We start from the raw sequence: 15458 nt of genomic DNA on the forward strand, positions 1-15458 counted from the left end.
CCCCACTGATCCTTGACTCCTGGTAGTCATACCCTTGTGTAGTCTCCTCCCATGTTGAACAGGCTGACCTGTGTTACCTAAGGATATTTTGGGAATAACAGTGTATGACTTCCAAGGCTACATCATAAAAGACACTGTGGCTTCCACTTTGTTTTCTTTTGGATGCTTCCTCTGGCGGAAGCCAGTGAAATTGTGATAACACTCAAATGACCCTACAGAGAGATGCTTATGGTGAGGAACTGAGGCCTCCTACCAACTTCCATGAGAGTGAGCCATCTTGGAAGTGTATCTGGCAACACCAGTCTAACCTTCAGATGACTGTGGCCCCAGTCAACATCTTAATTGCAATCTCATGAGATCTCGAGCGAAGCTGTTCCTGGATTCCTGACCTGTGGAAACTGCTGAGATAATATATGTTTATTGTTGTAAATCACTAAGTTGGGGATAATTTGTTACTCCAGCAATAGATTACAAAGTCTCCCCCCACCCCCGAGAAATACTAACAAATGAACACACCCATTTTTAAGCCATTTACAAGTCCTTAATGGGGACTTATCTCAGGGAATTGGTCATTTAGTTCCTTATTTCTCTAAGTGTGGTACCAAGACCAGCAGCATTGACATCACCTAGGAGCTTGCTGGAAATACAGAAGCTCAGATTCCACCCCAGACCTACTGAATCAGAATCTGCATTTTATGAGACTCCTCCACTACATGTAAGTATATCAAAGTTGGAGAAGAAGCCCTATCTGTCATTTGACTCCTAATGCTACAACTTATGGTTGGAAACCTAACTATACATTAGGAACACTTTCAAAAACCACTGTTGGAGAAGCCTATCCCCAGAAATTCTGATTTAATTGGTCTCGGTTGAGGGCTATTATGGCCGTGGACCTAATTATACTTCAGAATTTTTCCCCTGGAAAAACAACATCAAAGTCTCAGATCAGCTCTGACTTCCCATCATCTCCAGTCCTGGTTCTAGAATTCATATATGCTCAGGTATGTCCCTGAGACTGCCCTTGGGGAACTATAGTGCACTGAGCAGGAATCTTCTGGGGCATTTACCATGTGAGGGCAACTTCACAGCTGCTGAAGAACTGCTGCATATATTTTTGTCTTCTCTTATTCATGCTCTTCCTGGATTCAGTTCATGCCAAGAAAAGCATCCATGCCTTCCTACCTTAACAGGTCGGTTTGGACTTGCTGTCCAGGGCCACTCAGAGAACCAGGTGTTGAATAACCTAAGGTTTCAGGGTGGCTTACCCATCTGTCAAATTGGGACCAAACATCTTTTAGTTTCATCTTTCCCTGATGGCAGAATGGAAGTAACTAATGTTTCCCACAAGCCTTTGGAAAGTATGTTTTTACTGTTGACCAGTCACTACTAAGTTAAGATTTCCAGTATGACGGGTGCTTATAAATGTTAGACCTTTTACTTAATAAGCTCAAACTGACATTAAACACCACTTGAATGTAAGGTGGGGAGGGGTGCAGGTGTTACCTCTTTACTGATCCATCCCCAGTGACCGAAACAATGCCTGGCACATGGCATGCTCTTAGTAACCATTTGTTGATTAAATAAATCCCTCAAAACCCAATAACTTCTGATCATTCATTCATTCAAAGTTACTGAACGAACCATGTTAGCGAATCTGCAATGGAAACTGTTTTATCAAAGAATTTTTTTTAAAAAAGGTCCAAATTTCCTTTTAAAAAAATACATTTTATGCCCAAATTTAATGCCAGGTTTCGGATTTCTGCCCTAGTTTGGCCTCGATTCCTCATTTGGAGGCTGGCTAAGAGTGTGATCTCTGCCCTTGAATCTCCTTCCTTTGTAGTTTTTTTGGCCTGCGCCGTTACGTTTCCCAGGCGTTGCAGCGCGTGCCGCGGCTGCGCCCATTAGCGCGCTGCGCGGGTTTGTAGGTGTCAGGCGGCCGGGGCTGCCTAGGACCCAGGAGGAGCCGCTCCTCTCGTGCTGCATCGCCTCCTCGCCCCGCTCTCTCCCTCCGGGGCTCAGACATCCTTTAGGGGCTGGGAGCCCCCTCCAGCCCTGTGGCGGGCCGCGCAGGCGGCGTAGTCGGGTCCGGGCGCGGATGCTCGCGGGTGGGCCGGGCCGGCCGGCAGCGGAGAGGGCGCAGTGCATTATTTCCCGCTAGGGCCGGGCTCTGGGGAGGAAGGGGCCCACACGGCCCTCTCCGCCCGGGCCCGCGCGCGCCGCCCCTCCGGCAGGGCCTGGGGGCGAGCGAGGCGGCGCGGCATCCCGGGCCCGGGCAGGGCGCGTGGGCGGGCCGGGGCTGGCGTGACGCCCCCGCGGCGCCTCTCCCACGCTCCCGGCCCCTCCCCCTCGCCTTGCTTCCTTCCCCTCAGCGCGCCCGGGAGCGCCGGCGGACGCGAGCCGCGGCGGGCGCCGAGCTTTGTGTGCGGCCGCGGGCCCGGGGCGAGCCTCGGGCGGCCCAACTTTGCGGCTCCTAGCCGGCTCCCAGGCGGGAGTTGTGAGGCGTGGCTGGGTGGAGGAGGCGCTTGGGGGGGCGTGGGGCTCCCCGGCGGGCGGGAGGACCGAGCGAGCCGCGCTGGACAATGAGCTGGGCAGCTCGACGCTGCGGCCACTTTTAGGGGGGGCGCGACGCGGCCGCTGCCTCCGCGGCCCCACCTGCGGGGAGAGGGCGGGATGTCAGAGCCAGGTGTCCCGGCGCTCTGAGGCCGTTTGCAGTCAGGCGTCCCTGAACTGGTTCCCGCATTGACACCAGGCTACCTGGAGGCTTTGGCCGGGACGTGTTTTTTTGTGGGGAGCCCTCGGTGCAGCCGTGATGGCCAGCACCAGAAGTATTGAGCTGGAGCACTTTGAGGAACGGGACAAAAGGCCGCGGCCGGGGTCGCGGCGAGGGGCGCCGGGCTCCTCCGGGGGCAGCAGCAGCTCGGGCCCCAAGGGAAACGGGCTCATCCCCAGCCCGGCGCACAGTGCCCACTGCAGCTTCTACCGCACGCGGACCCTGCAGGCCCTGAGCTCGGAGAAGAAGGCCAAGAAGGCGCGCTTCTACCGGAATGGGGACCGCTACTTCAAGGGCCTGGTGTTTGCCATCTCCAGCGACCGCTTCCGGTCCTTCGATGCGCTGCTCATGGAGCTCACTCGCTCCCTGTCAGACAACGTGAACCTGCCCCAGGGCGTCCGCACCATCTACACCATCGACGGCAGCAGGAAGGTCACCAGCCTGGACGAGCTGCTGGAAGGTAGGAGGGGAGGGCCCGGCGCGGCAGGTGCGGCCCAGCAGGTGCAGTGGCCGCCGGCCGCGCGCGCACGCCCGCCCCGCGCAGGGGGGGAGCCTGCGGGGTGTTTTCTAGGCGGCCATGGGAATTCTGCGGTTCTGTCTGCTTTTCCGTAGGCTCTGTGTGTGGGGCGCGTTCCCACATGTACTCTGTTTTTCCCAAGAGATTTTTCTTAAAGAAGAAAAAGCAAAAAAATTCCTAACGGGCTTTCGTTGGAGACATCCTTCAAGATTGGCGAACTTGCTATTTTATTTTTTGAAGTGCGAACTGTTTGAAAAAGTGGGTCTCCCGTAAGGATCTGGGTAACCCTCTAATTAATAAGCTGTCTGTTCAGCCCTCTGTGTGAACCTTGGTGCGGGCACTTGTGGTGTTCCAGCTTATGGGGCCCTCTTGTACCTGCTCTGTTCAACGCTCTAGGTTGGCTTTCTTGGTTTGGCTTTCAGCAGAAGTTACATGAGGTCAGGAGGGGTGATCCTAGACAGTGGTTCTCAACCTTGGCTGCATCTTGGATCACGGGGGACTTTAAAAAATAGGGGTGCCTGCCCCCGCACCCATATTCGGATGTAATTGGTTTGGGGTGTGGTCTGGCCATCTGGAGTTTTAAAAGCTCCCCAGGTGACTTGAATGTGCAGCCAAGGCTGAGAACCACTGGGAAAGGGTTTTCCATGTTTGGTTGGTAATGAGGTGAATCAGGGTCAGTCTCTCTTGCCTCCTCCCCTGCTGAAAGTAGCTAGTTAGGATGATAGGTAGAGGCCATTGGAGTCAGCAGTTGGGGCCTATTATAAATTAGTAATCTTAGAGTGTCAACTACGTTATTCTCAAAGGGACTGCTTGGCTATATGTTGTGTCATCCTTGAATTCCTGCGATATTTACTCTTCTTTCTTTTTAGGGAGGAAAAGCATTACTAAGTAGTTAAGAATATGTTTCCAGGTCTAAACAGCACCTATAAAGATCAGATAGAACCCAAGTATGTGCTGACTGCATATTTACATACAGTCTGCTCCCATGCATCTTTCTTAATGGAAATGGCACATTCCTTGTAGCAATATTGACTTGGCAGAGAAAGGAAACCCAACTTTGAGCCAACTGTTTTTCTTATATTATCTCATCATGTTCTTATATTATGTTCTGAAGGCCTTATGCCCATTTTACACATGAGGAAACTTAAGCAACGTGCCTTGTCACACAGTAGCTGCAGTATATGCTCCTTCATCTACAGTTCATTGCCAATAAATTGATATAGCTACTCGGAGGAGTCGGGAAAGTGGTTGAGTTTATCTGTTGAGTCGCTGTTACCAAAAGTTTTCTTTGCCCTGGCTACATGAGGACCCAACCAAAATTAAGTTGTCTGTTAGTCTACATGTGTGTTTTTTTGACTTCACACGTGTTGTCTTAGTCAATTGTGTGTTTTGGTTTTAAAGGTATCCTGAGGTGGTGATGACAACAAGAGGAGTGTAAGTAAAAGGAAGACACATTGTTAAAATGTCTTTATCACGCTAAATAGTTAAAAGCAACATTTGCCTAGATATTTCAAAACTGAGTAACCAATTTTCTGACTGACCCAAGGCTATATTAGCAGCCCTGTAGAAGGATCGAGGCAATGCCTATTCCTTAAGCACTTATTACTCACATGCCCTTGGGATACTGTGCCTGGTGTGGTCTGAGGAGGGACGGCAATTTTAATATCCTTCTCTGAAGTAATTTTAACAGTGTGTTTGCTACATGAGATTAATGGACTCCAAAGATGAATATCACCATAGGGGAGAAGATCAAGATGACCATTGTGTGCATTAATTAACGAGAGCATGTACTGTACGTTGAGTTTGTCATTGCCCAGGAGGTGCATGGTCCACTGAGTTGAATCCTCAAACTGTAGTTTCAGCTCTAAATTGAAGGTTGACAAATTTCCTTCCAATCATTCATTCACTGATTTTGAAGGACGGGGAACCGTAAGTATGTAAGGGTCCAATTTACCCCACAATATGATGAATAATGATAGTTATAATACAGATATTTGCACAACAGAAATGTTTCCCTAATCAAGCCAATTGCCCACTTGTTTCAAGCAGTATTCAGTATAACAAAATTACTGCAGAAGAAGAAAATTTGTGCCCTTCTTTTGTCATAGTGGCATTCTCTCTGATAGTGGATCTTTGTCTAAGTCTTGAGTTTCCCACAAAATGAGTGGAATACCCTGTTGCAAGGCAGTTTCTAAGAAGAGAAAGAATCATCAGTGTTTAATATCAATCACTTGAAAATTTAAATAGTTTCAACTTTTAGTTAAAATTGTGCGAGTGTTCAAATTTATCATGCAGAAGAACTAACAGGCTACCTGTGGAGTTGTTATCTGCATCAGTAAAAATAGGTTTGTGGTATTGCCCGTATTGTCAAAATTGACTATTTTGTCTTAATTCATTTTTTTTTTTTTGGTGTTTTAATAGTTTACAACATTGTGAAATTTTGGGTTGTACGTTTTTGTTTTTCCATCACCATATATATGTCTCCCTTCACCCGTTGTGTCCACCCCCTACCCCCATTGCCCCTGGTAACCACAATACAGTTTTCTCTGTCCACATGTTGGTTTATATTCCACATATGAATGAGATCATAAAGTGTGTGTCTTTCTCTTTCTGGCTTATTTCACTTCATATAATACCCTCCAGTCCCATCCATGTTGTTGCAAATGGGGCGATTTTGTCTTTTTTATGGCTGAGTAGTATTCCATTGTGTATATATACGACGTCTTCTTTATCCACTCAGCAGTCGAGGGACATTTAGGTTGCTTCCACTTCTTGGCTATGGTGAATAATGCTGCAGTGAACATAGGGGTGCATAAGCCTCTTTGGATTGTTGATTTCAGGTTCGTTGGATAGATTCCCAGTAGTGGGATAGCTGGATCATAGGGTATTTCTATTTTTAATTCTTTGAGGAACCTCCATACCGTTTTCCATAGAGGCTGTACCAGTTTGCATTCCCATCAGCTGTGTATGAGGGTTCCTGTTTCTCCACATCCTCTCCAACATTTGTTGTTTTTTGTCTTAGTTCATTGTTGTTAGTAAAGATTCTCTGATACTGTTTTTTTACACCATTATGTTTGTCCTCTCCTCTGGCTCTTCCATCCCATGAAATTTGTAGGTTAGGAGATATTGTTTTTCCTAAAACATTTTTCTAAAATGTTTTTAGTGAAGAATAGAAAGTGATGACTCAAGACAGTCGGGCACGAACACTCATTCAGAGCCCCAATGCCGTTGAATTCAGATGATAAAAGAAATTTGCATGGCCCAGATTTTTTCTTCTGCCCTTGACCTTGCGAGTCTCTGGAGACTAAAAACAGTGTTCAGTGTTGGCTGGCACTCCTCCTGAGCTGCACTAAACCAGCAGGCATCTTCAGCCTATTGCTTTACCTCCCTTTGCTAGATTAATTTCACTGAATTGGTGCTGTGCATCCCTGTAATCCTGTTTATTCTAAAACTGAATGAAGATCTTCTCTCAGAGGAGGACCATGAGTCATAACAGTCAATATTGGGAAAATCAGGTTGAGCTATCTGAGGCCACGAGCCAGCCAAGCTCGTAGCATCTCTGGTAGACACCTGAGGATGTCCAGATGACTCGTTCTTAAGTTCTCATGTTCAAGGCTAAGAGTCAGAGCTCCTAGTCTTAGTTTTGTTCCATGAGTGTTCTCCCCATCTGGACATTTTGGCTGTATTTGTAAAATTTTGGTGGCCTGAAGAGATATGCTCACAGATAGTAGAACCAGTGCCTGACCTAGTCAGAATCCCTGGGTTTTACTAACCGTGGATTTGAGAAACATTCACTTCAGTTCTCTGGACCTCAGTGTCCTTTTCTGTTGAATGAGAGGTTGACAAATCACCCCGCTAAGTTAGATCCCTTCTAGTCTAAAAGTATATATCTTTCCCCTACCTAAGTAGTTCTTTGCTGAGTGTATGGCCTGGGCTGCCTTTCCCTACCCACAACCTGTCTTCTAGAAAATTGGTGAGGCTGCAGATGTCTTACTACCAAGTAGTGAATGAGTGTATGGCTCTGATGAAGTATTTGCTAAGAGCCAAGAAAACTAATAGCTACCTGTCTCTGCCTCTCTCATTCCAAAGTAAAATGTCATTTTGTGTTATTTTTACCTCAATCAACAGTAAATAAGCTTATTGAATTTTTTGGCATATGAGAGAATTTTTATTATTTTGCAAGTGATACTTCCATTCTTCCATTAAGTTAACCTGAAAATTAGCTTGAGTTAACTTGAATTTAAGAAAAATAAGGTTCTAAAGAAATAAAGCACTTGAAATCTCTGAAGTTCTTCTACTAAGCCTAGTTTATTGAATCTGTTTGGTTAGGTCAGTCTCTTTGAAGGTGTTACACCAAAATACAGTTACTGAGAGCATCTTTAAGTAAAAATGAGTCTCCCGAAGAACCCAGATTATAGGAGTTTTTCCCCCCGAAAGGTAGATTTTTATAGTAATGATAGAAACTGAGCTCTTGGAACTTGTTGTGTGAGGAAAGAAATATAAACCCATGAATTACAAAATATTCGCACATAGACGTCAAAAGCAATACACATTAGAGGTATATATGATAATTAGACATGGCCATTTAACATTGAATTTTAGGTCTGCAAAGCCTTTTCTCCCTGGCAGACTCCTAGATTCTTCAAGACCCACTTCAAATATTACCTCCCTATGAAATCGCTTCCCAGAACTCAAGGATGTTGGTCTCAAATAGTTGTTGATCGAGAGCATATTTGTTGTTATTCCAGGTGCTGGGGGTACATTTCTCCTCTCAAGATGCTCACATTCTAGAGAAAGAGAGATAGCAAATGTGTACACACACACACACACACACACACACACACACACACGCGTGCGCACAAAGATGGTTCCAGCTGTGAAGTGCTGTAAATGAAGTGGTAATGAGATGGGGACAGGAGAGCCACATTGGCCAGGATGATGAAAAAGGCTTCCCAGAGGAACAGAGGCTGGAGCCAAGGCCTGAGGTCAAGCTTATAACTCTTCCCTCTGCTTATTCACAGCATTTTTCTTTACGTCTGTAATGACACTTATCTTTGTAATTAGTGGTATATTGGGTCTATCTTTTGCACTAGACTGAGAGCATCGTGAGCTAAGGGAGCTTGGACACATAATAAATTCATTGAATAAATAGCCCAGAAAATGATTATAGCTCTAAGTCCCTTGGTTGTCAAGGGAAGTTTGAATAAGGTTGTTCCTACATATCTGTGAAAATATGTATTTTGAAAAATTGTTTCAGATAAATCAAAGATGCTACGCTGACTCTTCATTGTGGAAAGAATGACTCTTCCATAATACTTGCTTCCATAAATCTGATTGTTCTCTTCATCTCAAGGATTTCCTTAAAACAGGGAGATTCAGATGTACTATTATAATATAGCTGCATAATAAGCTCTTTCCAGAGGTAACGGGAAGAGAAATTTTCTTTTGAAGAATAAAGAATTCTAAAGGGTTGGGGGAAGAAAGGGACTATTTGGGAGAGCATTTATGAGATTAGAGTATGACACAATGTTACTCTGGTAATTATAAGAAAAGATCAATATTTCTTGAGGGTTTAAACTATGGAAATGGGTGTTTTATGGTCCTGTGATGTGAAATAAAGGAAACTAGATTCCCTTGGGCAGTGGTTGTCAAACTTCTTTCTTCATTGCAGGGAGGCCCAGTGGGGCTGCAATGGCTAGGTCTCTTTTCTCCTCATCCCTACCCACCCATGCTCCTACCGCATCTGTTGTCTCTTCTACTGAGAAAGTAAATCACTACCCTAAGAATTAGGAGTCCTTTTCTTTTCAGCTTTGCTACCATTTATTAGGTGTGTTATATGCAGTCATTGTGTGAGGTACTTTACATGTTTCTTCTCATTTAACTCTTATAATACCCTGTGAAATATGGCTTCATTGTCTACCCCATTTTACAAACGGGGCAGCTGAGGCTCAGAGAGGAAAAAAAAAATTGCCTCCTTTCACCAATGGTAAGAGGTGGGGCTGGAACTTGAGGCCTTTCTCCCTGGCTTTTGAACTTCTGTATTCTTAACCGCTATGTTCTACCACCTGTGAGGAAATAGGATTCATTCCTACCCCTGAGGTTTACATAGGTCATTATAGATCAGCAGTCCAGGGCTCCATCACTTCTGCAGCCAAACCTGTTAGTCATTTATATTTGGACAATGAAGATTGCAGTAGTTCATCAGTCATTGTAGGTGTAAAGACAGTTTTAGGATGCTTCCTGTATGGTTCCTGAAATAAAATGCGTTATCCTATATACCTGCAAAATAGGGTCTGTGCATTCACATTCTGCAGAATTGCCGTGCTTGACCTTGGTTTCCTCATCTGTAAAATGAAAGTCAAGTTAGGTAATTGGTAAGGCCCTTTTCCCTTTTAAAGCTCAGTGATCTTGGGAAATGCTTTTGGGAGTGGGAAAGAGAAATGATCTTGGCTGTGTCTGGCTGCGGTCTCTCTTTAAAAGTTGGCCAGATTTTGTGATCAGATGTGGTTACCCAGGTTTAGATGGAGTTCTTAGAACCCTCAATAATCTACAGGAGGATCTTCCCCATAGAATGTTCTCAGGAAAGGGAAAATTACAAACCTAATGAGGGCTGGGACCACAGTTGTCTTGTTCATTTCATTATCCCATGCAGCAAATACTTCTGGCACATGATGTTTGATCACTAATTTTACTTTTGACCCATATATAAGATATTTAATAGGTGGGATGAATATAGGTGTTTTAAAAAATCTTTCTTGGTTAAGACAGCCAGCTGGACAGTTGGCTACATATGCGGAGGTAGAATAAGTTCATGTGAAAGGCAAATGTTCCTTGACCCTTCATATTTCAGTTTTTAAATAAGTTTTTCAAGAAAAATTATGTGATATAGTTACATTTTAACAATTTATCAGTTTCACTAGTTTCTGAGATACCTGACTTGATTTTTCTCTTTAGACATCTGTCATAACCAAATTCTTGCACCTTTATTGCTTTTTTTTTTGTGAGGAAGATCAGCCCTGAGCTAGCATCCATGCTAATCCTCCCCTTTTTGCTGAGGAAGACCAGCTCGGAGCTAACATCTATTGCCAATCCTCCTCCTTTTTTTTCCCCAAAGCCCCAGTAGATAGTTGTATGTAATAGTTGCACATCCTTCTAGTTGCTGTATGTGGGACGCGGCCTCAGCATGGCCGGAGAAGCGGTGCGTCGGTGCGCGCCCGGGATCCGAACCCGGGCTGCCAGTAGCGGAGTGCGTGCACTTAACTGCTAAGCCACGGGGCCGGCCCGCACCTTTATTTCTTGTGTGTGTTTAATTCCCAGGATTATTCTAAGCTCCTAACGTTTTCAGTATCTGCTTTGAGTTAGTTCTCTGACATGGCTAAAACTTAGTTTTTTTTCATCTTTAGCATTTATTCTTATTTTAAGCATTGTCTTCAGCAAATTTATTTCATATATAGTTTTTATACAATCTGGCATCTTTTAAATTCTATGAGTTGGAAATATTTTAAGGCTAGAATTTAGATGAATACTCTTTCATTCCTTAAGACATGCTATAATTTTTATTCTAATCCATGGTATTGTATCCTGTTTACCATGTCTTCTGCAGCCTTCATAGTAGACTAGTCATATTGTAATTAGTCAGAAGCTACTACATTATAGACTGAAGGAATGGGAAAATACTAGTTTGTGAGATCAACTTAAGTACTTTTTTTTTTTTTTTAATTTTTTGTTTATTGCAGTAACATTGGTTTATAACATTGTAAAAGTTTCAGGTGTACGTCATTGTACTTCTATTTCTGCATAGATTACATCATGTTCACCACCAAAATACTAATTACAACCCATCACCACACACATGTACCGAATTATCCCTTTCACCCTCCTCCCTCCCCCCTTCCCCTCTGGTAACCACCAATCCAATCTCTGTCCCTATGTGTTTGTTTATTGTTGTTATTATCTACTACTTAATGAAGGAAATCATACGGTATTTGACCTTCTCCCTCTGACTTATTTCACTTTGCATTATACCCTCAATGTCCATCCATGTTGTCACAAATGGCTGGATTTCATCGTTTCTTATGGCTGAGTAGTATTCCATTGTGTATATATACCACAGCTTCTTTATCCACCTCACGCCCGTCACAATGGCTATAATTAACAAGACAGGAAACAACATGTGTTGGAGAGGATGTGGAGAGAAGGGAACTCTCATACACTGCTGGTGGGAGTGCAAACTGGTCCAGCCACTATGGAAAACAGTATGGAGATTTCTCAAAAAATCAAGGATAGAACTACCATATGATCCAGCTATTCCACTGCTGGGTATTTATCCAAAGAACTTGAAAACACCAATTTGCAAAGGTACATGCACCCCTGTGTTCATTGCAGCGTTATTCACAATAGCCAAGACTTGGAAGCAACCTAAGTGCCCATCAAGGGACGAATGGATAAAGAAACTTAAGTACTTTTGATTACACTATAACATTTACTAACATCTCAAAGTGACTAAAATAATCTACAATTATGACCTATGTTACCTGTTGTTTATACGTTGATTAAATTATAATCACTTGCAACCAAAGTATATCACAATAGAAGTTATACAATTTTGTCATTGATTTCTCTCTTTCTTCACTATGTATGTTTTACAAGCTTCAGATGACTTTGTTACTTTTTAAATAATAACAATGTAACGATTTCTTAAAGGCAATAATTGATGCTCTCTTCCCCAATACCCTTGCCCATCATCTTGGTCGCTGTACTTAACAGTATTTTGCCTCATCTGCTAAAGAATCAAGAAAAAGAAAAAAGGAGTTATGGAAACTTACTACTGCTTATACTTATGTTCATCAAGCCTCTGTGAGAGAAAACTTGAGAAATAGCTTGATGTAAACTCATCTCTTATTAGTTTAGCCAATAACCAAAAGATTCCACATGAACCTTATAATGTGTATAAAACACTTAGCAGAGTCCTAGCATGCAGTAACTCTTTAATAAATGATAGTGGTCATCAGCATCTTAAACCAAAATTCACGTCCTTGTAACTCCCCTGTGTAATTCTAGAGCCACCATTTGGAGCTACATAAGGCTCATCCTATTTCTACGTAGCAGCCCTTCAGATGGTTTGAGACAGTGGTCATGCTTTCCTCTGCTATTTCCCCTTCCCCTCTGTCCCCTGAACATCACCTCATTTTTGGATAAACATCTGGTTTCCGAATCCTTCATCACTTGCACTGAATCTTTTTAAGCCATGCTTATTATCATTTACTGCTTAAAACTGAGGCCAAGTCTTCCTCTTAGACTCACAGTGAGATTTAAGGGATGAAGGAGGAAGGTGTTAAGCAAAGGTCTCTAGAAGTTGGTAAAACTCTGTCAAGGAAAGTTTTACCTCTGCTCAGATGGTGAGCCAATTGGAAGACTGACACTATATCCATTAAGCCCTAGTTTATTTGCAAATATTATTAGATGGGTGGGCACATTTTGGTTTGCGAGTTTCTCTCTTTCTCAATACTCTTCAGATTGCAGTATTTCTCGAACTTGATCAATGTTTGGGATATGTAAAAATGAAAAACAATGTAAAACTCTAACAACCAAATTGCAGAAGCCCAGTATTGCCTTAATTACTTTAATTATGTTGTCACTTAAATATTTATAAATATAAAGGTAGGTGTACCTTTGTGCATATAGGTCTTACACACTGATACAAACCCCAAAAATTGGTAATGTAAATACCACCAAAACTGTGCAGCCAAAAAAAATGCAAAATAGCAATATAAAGCTACGGAAACTATTTGCTCAAACTAAATTGGTGTTCCCAATGTGACCATGGTACTGAATGCTGAGTTTGGTGTACTGTATTTCAGAATGCTGTATAATGAGTTAGTTTTTTACAACTAATGATTTTTTATTCCTGCAGAGTAAAATTATGTCCTCTGGCCTTAACTTGCTGTGAACATGTCTTTTACATATATTAAGTCTACTTTTTCCTCATTAACTCTCAGCACAGTTACACTACTTGATGCCAAGAGTTGAGGCTGTGGACACAGTGTGGCCTGGCTGTACTTGATTTAGAAGCCATCATTCAGATGTTCCAAAAAAGGGTGATATAAGCATTTTAAGTCTTATCATCAAAATAAGCACAGAATTAAAATTGCCATGATGAACTCTTATAGACTGTGGGATATAGTTGGCTCAGGTGTGAGGAGCGAAAAGACAGATAATGGATCTGATCTATAGGTTCCATCCTACCAGGAGATTTGATACAATTTCCTTTTCAGTGGGTGAGATTTAAAGCTTTTTGGTTAGGGAGTAGGAGATTTTTGTTTTTACTTTTACCTAATTTCTTTTGTCTAAAGTTAAATTCCAATGCTGAAACATGGATTTGTGGGCATATCTCTTCATAGATATTCAGATGTTCAAAGTACCTTTTGTTCTCCTTTCTCAGTAGAAGGTATTGTAGACTGCACAGCTGGGTGGGACTTTAGGAGATGACTTGTTTCAGCTACTTGTCCTCAGATGTGTTGAAAGAGCACTGGATTTAGAGGTGAAAGATCTCATTTTGTGTCCTCAGCCCTACCCTGCAGGAAAGGCCATTGTATTCATTTTGTGAATTTTACGGCAGTGGTCCCAGGGGTGCACAGCAAATGAGTGCAGAGTGAGAACAGCATCCAGGCCAGAGCACTGCACTTGGTGTTACTTTACTCATCCCATAAGTTTAAATTCTGGGCACTGTACAGTTTGGGTAGAAAACCCAATTAAGTTGTTTGCTACAACAGAATAATAAATCAGTCTTACTTTTCCTCACTCTATATTTTTTCTTAACCGGTGAGTGTGGAAACTCATCTCTGATGTGCTTTAGATGGAGATATGTACATTATAATCCCCCCAGTAGGACAGTCTCACAAATGCTGTACTTGATGAAGGACATGAAACCATCTTATAGATGCAACATACTCGAATTTATTTTCCTTGGTTACATTCCTTTGAAAGTAATCTTTTTTCCCCTCAGTTTTGGAAGTTAGGAAAGAATTTAGGTTCCTAAGATTTTTGCTTATATTAGACCTAAAGTGTCAGCCATGCTTTCTTTTCTTTTCTCTTTGTCTTGCCTTTTCTGTGTTACCATATTTAAATCTGTGTGTGTGGGCAGGGAGGGGGTGTTTCTGAAACTTGAAGAGTCTTTGCAGTTTAGACTTATAAACAAGTTTTCCTTTTCATCATAAAGTTCAGTGCTTGCTTCCACTGCAAGAGTTAAGTGTAGTCTCGATGTCCAAATTTTGTATAACGAATTTTCTGCTATGAATGTCAAAATAGTTTGTTATTGCAAACTAATTAATGGTGTTAAGCAGTTAATGTAAATATTTTAACAGAGGTAGATGGGAGACTTTATAGTAACTGATAGAAGAGTAGGCTAAAACATTGGATTGTTGGATTTCCAATGGCATAGGGTTTCATGTAGCTATTTGTAATTTCTAACAGTGAATTGACATTTTAAATGTTGAGGGATTACTGTGATTTAGCTATTAAAAACATATATGTATACACACACAGCCATACATATTCCATTGATTAAAAGACACATTATATTTATTGGACTGAAAAAGTGCCCTGGACTCTTGATGCTTTGATTGTCTGAAGTGAAGAAAAAATGTTGGTAGGTACTAGGCAGCCGTCATATGCTGCTTGTTTTCCTATGTGCCTTAGGTTGCCTTTTGATGGACTGGCATGACCTAAGAGTGTCTCAGACCATGCACGATGTCTTTCAGGAGTCTAACCCTGAGCCTCCTAGGGTTATTCCATTTAAACAGCCACACTATGCAAATGTTTTAGCTAGAAGTAATGCAAATCCAAACTATGAGATGTGTAAATTTGCTTTGGAAATCCACGTTTTCATCATTACTTAGACAAACATGTTTTGAGTATCTGTTATATACCAGGTACTGTGATAGATGTGGGTAGTATAAGGAAGATACAGTCAGTTTTTCAAGGAGCTTCCAGCCTAGGCAGTGGTTTGTAATGAGGGATTGTTTTCAGAGTCACTTGTGAAATTAAAAAACCTTACCTACATGTTCCGGTCCCACCTTCCAGTGATTCTGGTTCAGCTGAACTGTGGTGAGGTCTGGGCATCTGTACTTATATAACAAAATCACCTGATTAAAAACAAAAACTCGCCACTAA

General features: G+C 42.6%; 1 protein-coding gene across 7 annotated transcripts in view; it reads left to right on the top strand.

Annotated features, from left to right (window-relative positions):
* Positions 1-2175: 2175 nt before the first annotated feature.
* DCLK2 (doublecortin like kinase 2) overlaps positions 2176-15458 on the top strand; it is a 141316-nt gene continuing 128033 nt past the window's right edge. For 3 of the 7 annotated variants that reach the window (XM_058550171.1, XM_058550172.1, XM_058550174.1), the window contains exon 1: positions 2178-3230. In XM_058550171.1, the coding sequence (XP_058406154.1) occupies positions 2810-3230 (421 nt within the window). In that variant the 5' untranslated portion in view covers positions 2178-2809. Of the gene's footprint in view, positions 3231-15458 lie in introns of all 7 variants that reach the window. The other 4 variants (XR_009221548.1, XM_058550175.1, XM_058550173.1 and 1 more) reach the window with 2 other exon arrangements.

This window comes from Diceros bicornis, chromosome 11 (assembly GCF_020826845.1).
Source record: "Diceros bicornis minor isolate mBicDic1 chromosome 11, mDicBic1.mat.cur, whole genome shotgun sequence".
Taxonomy (NCBI): Eukaryota; Metazoa; Chordata; class Mammalia; order Perissodactyla; family Rhinocerotidae; genus Diceros; species Diceros bicornis.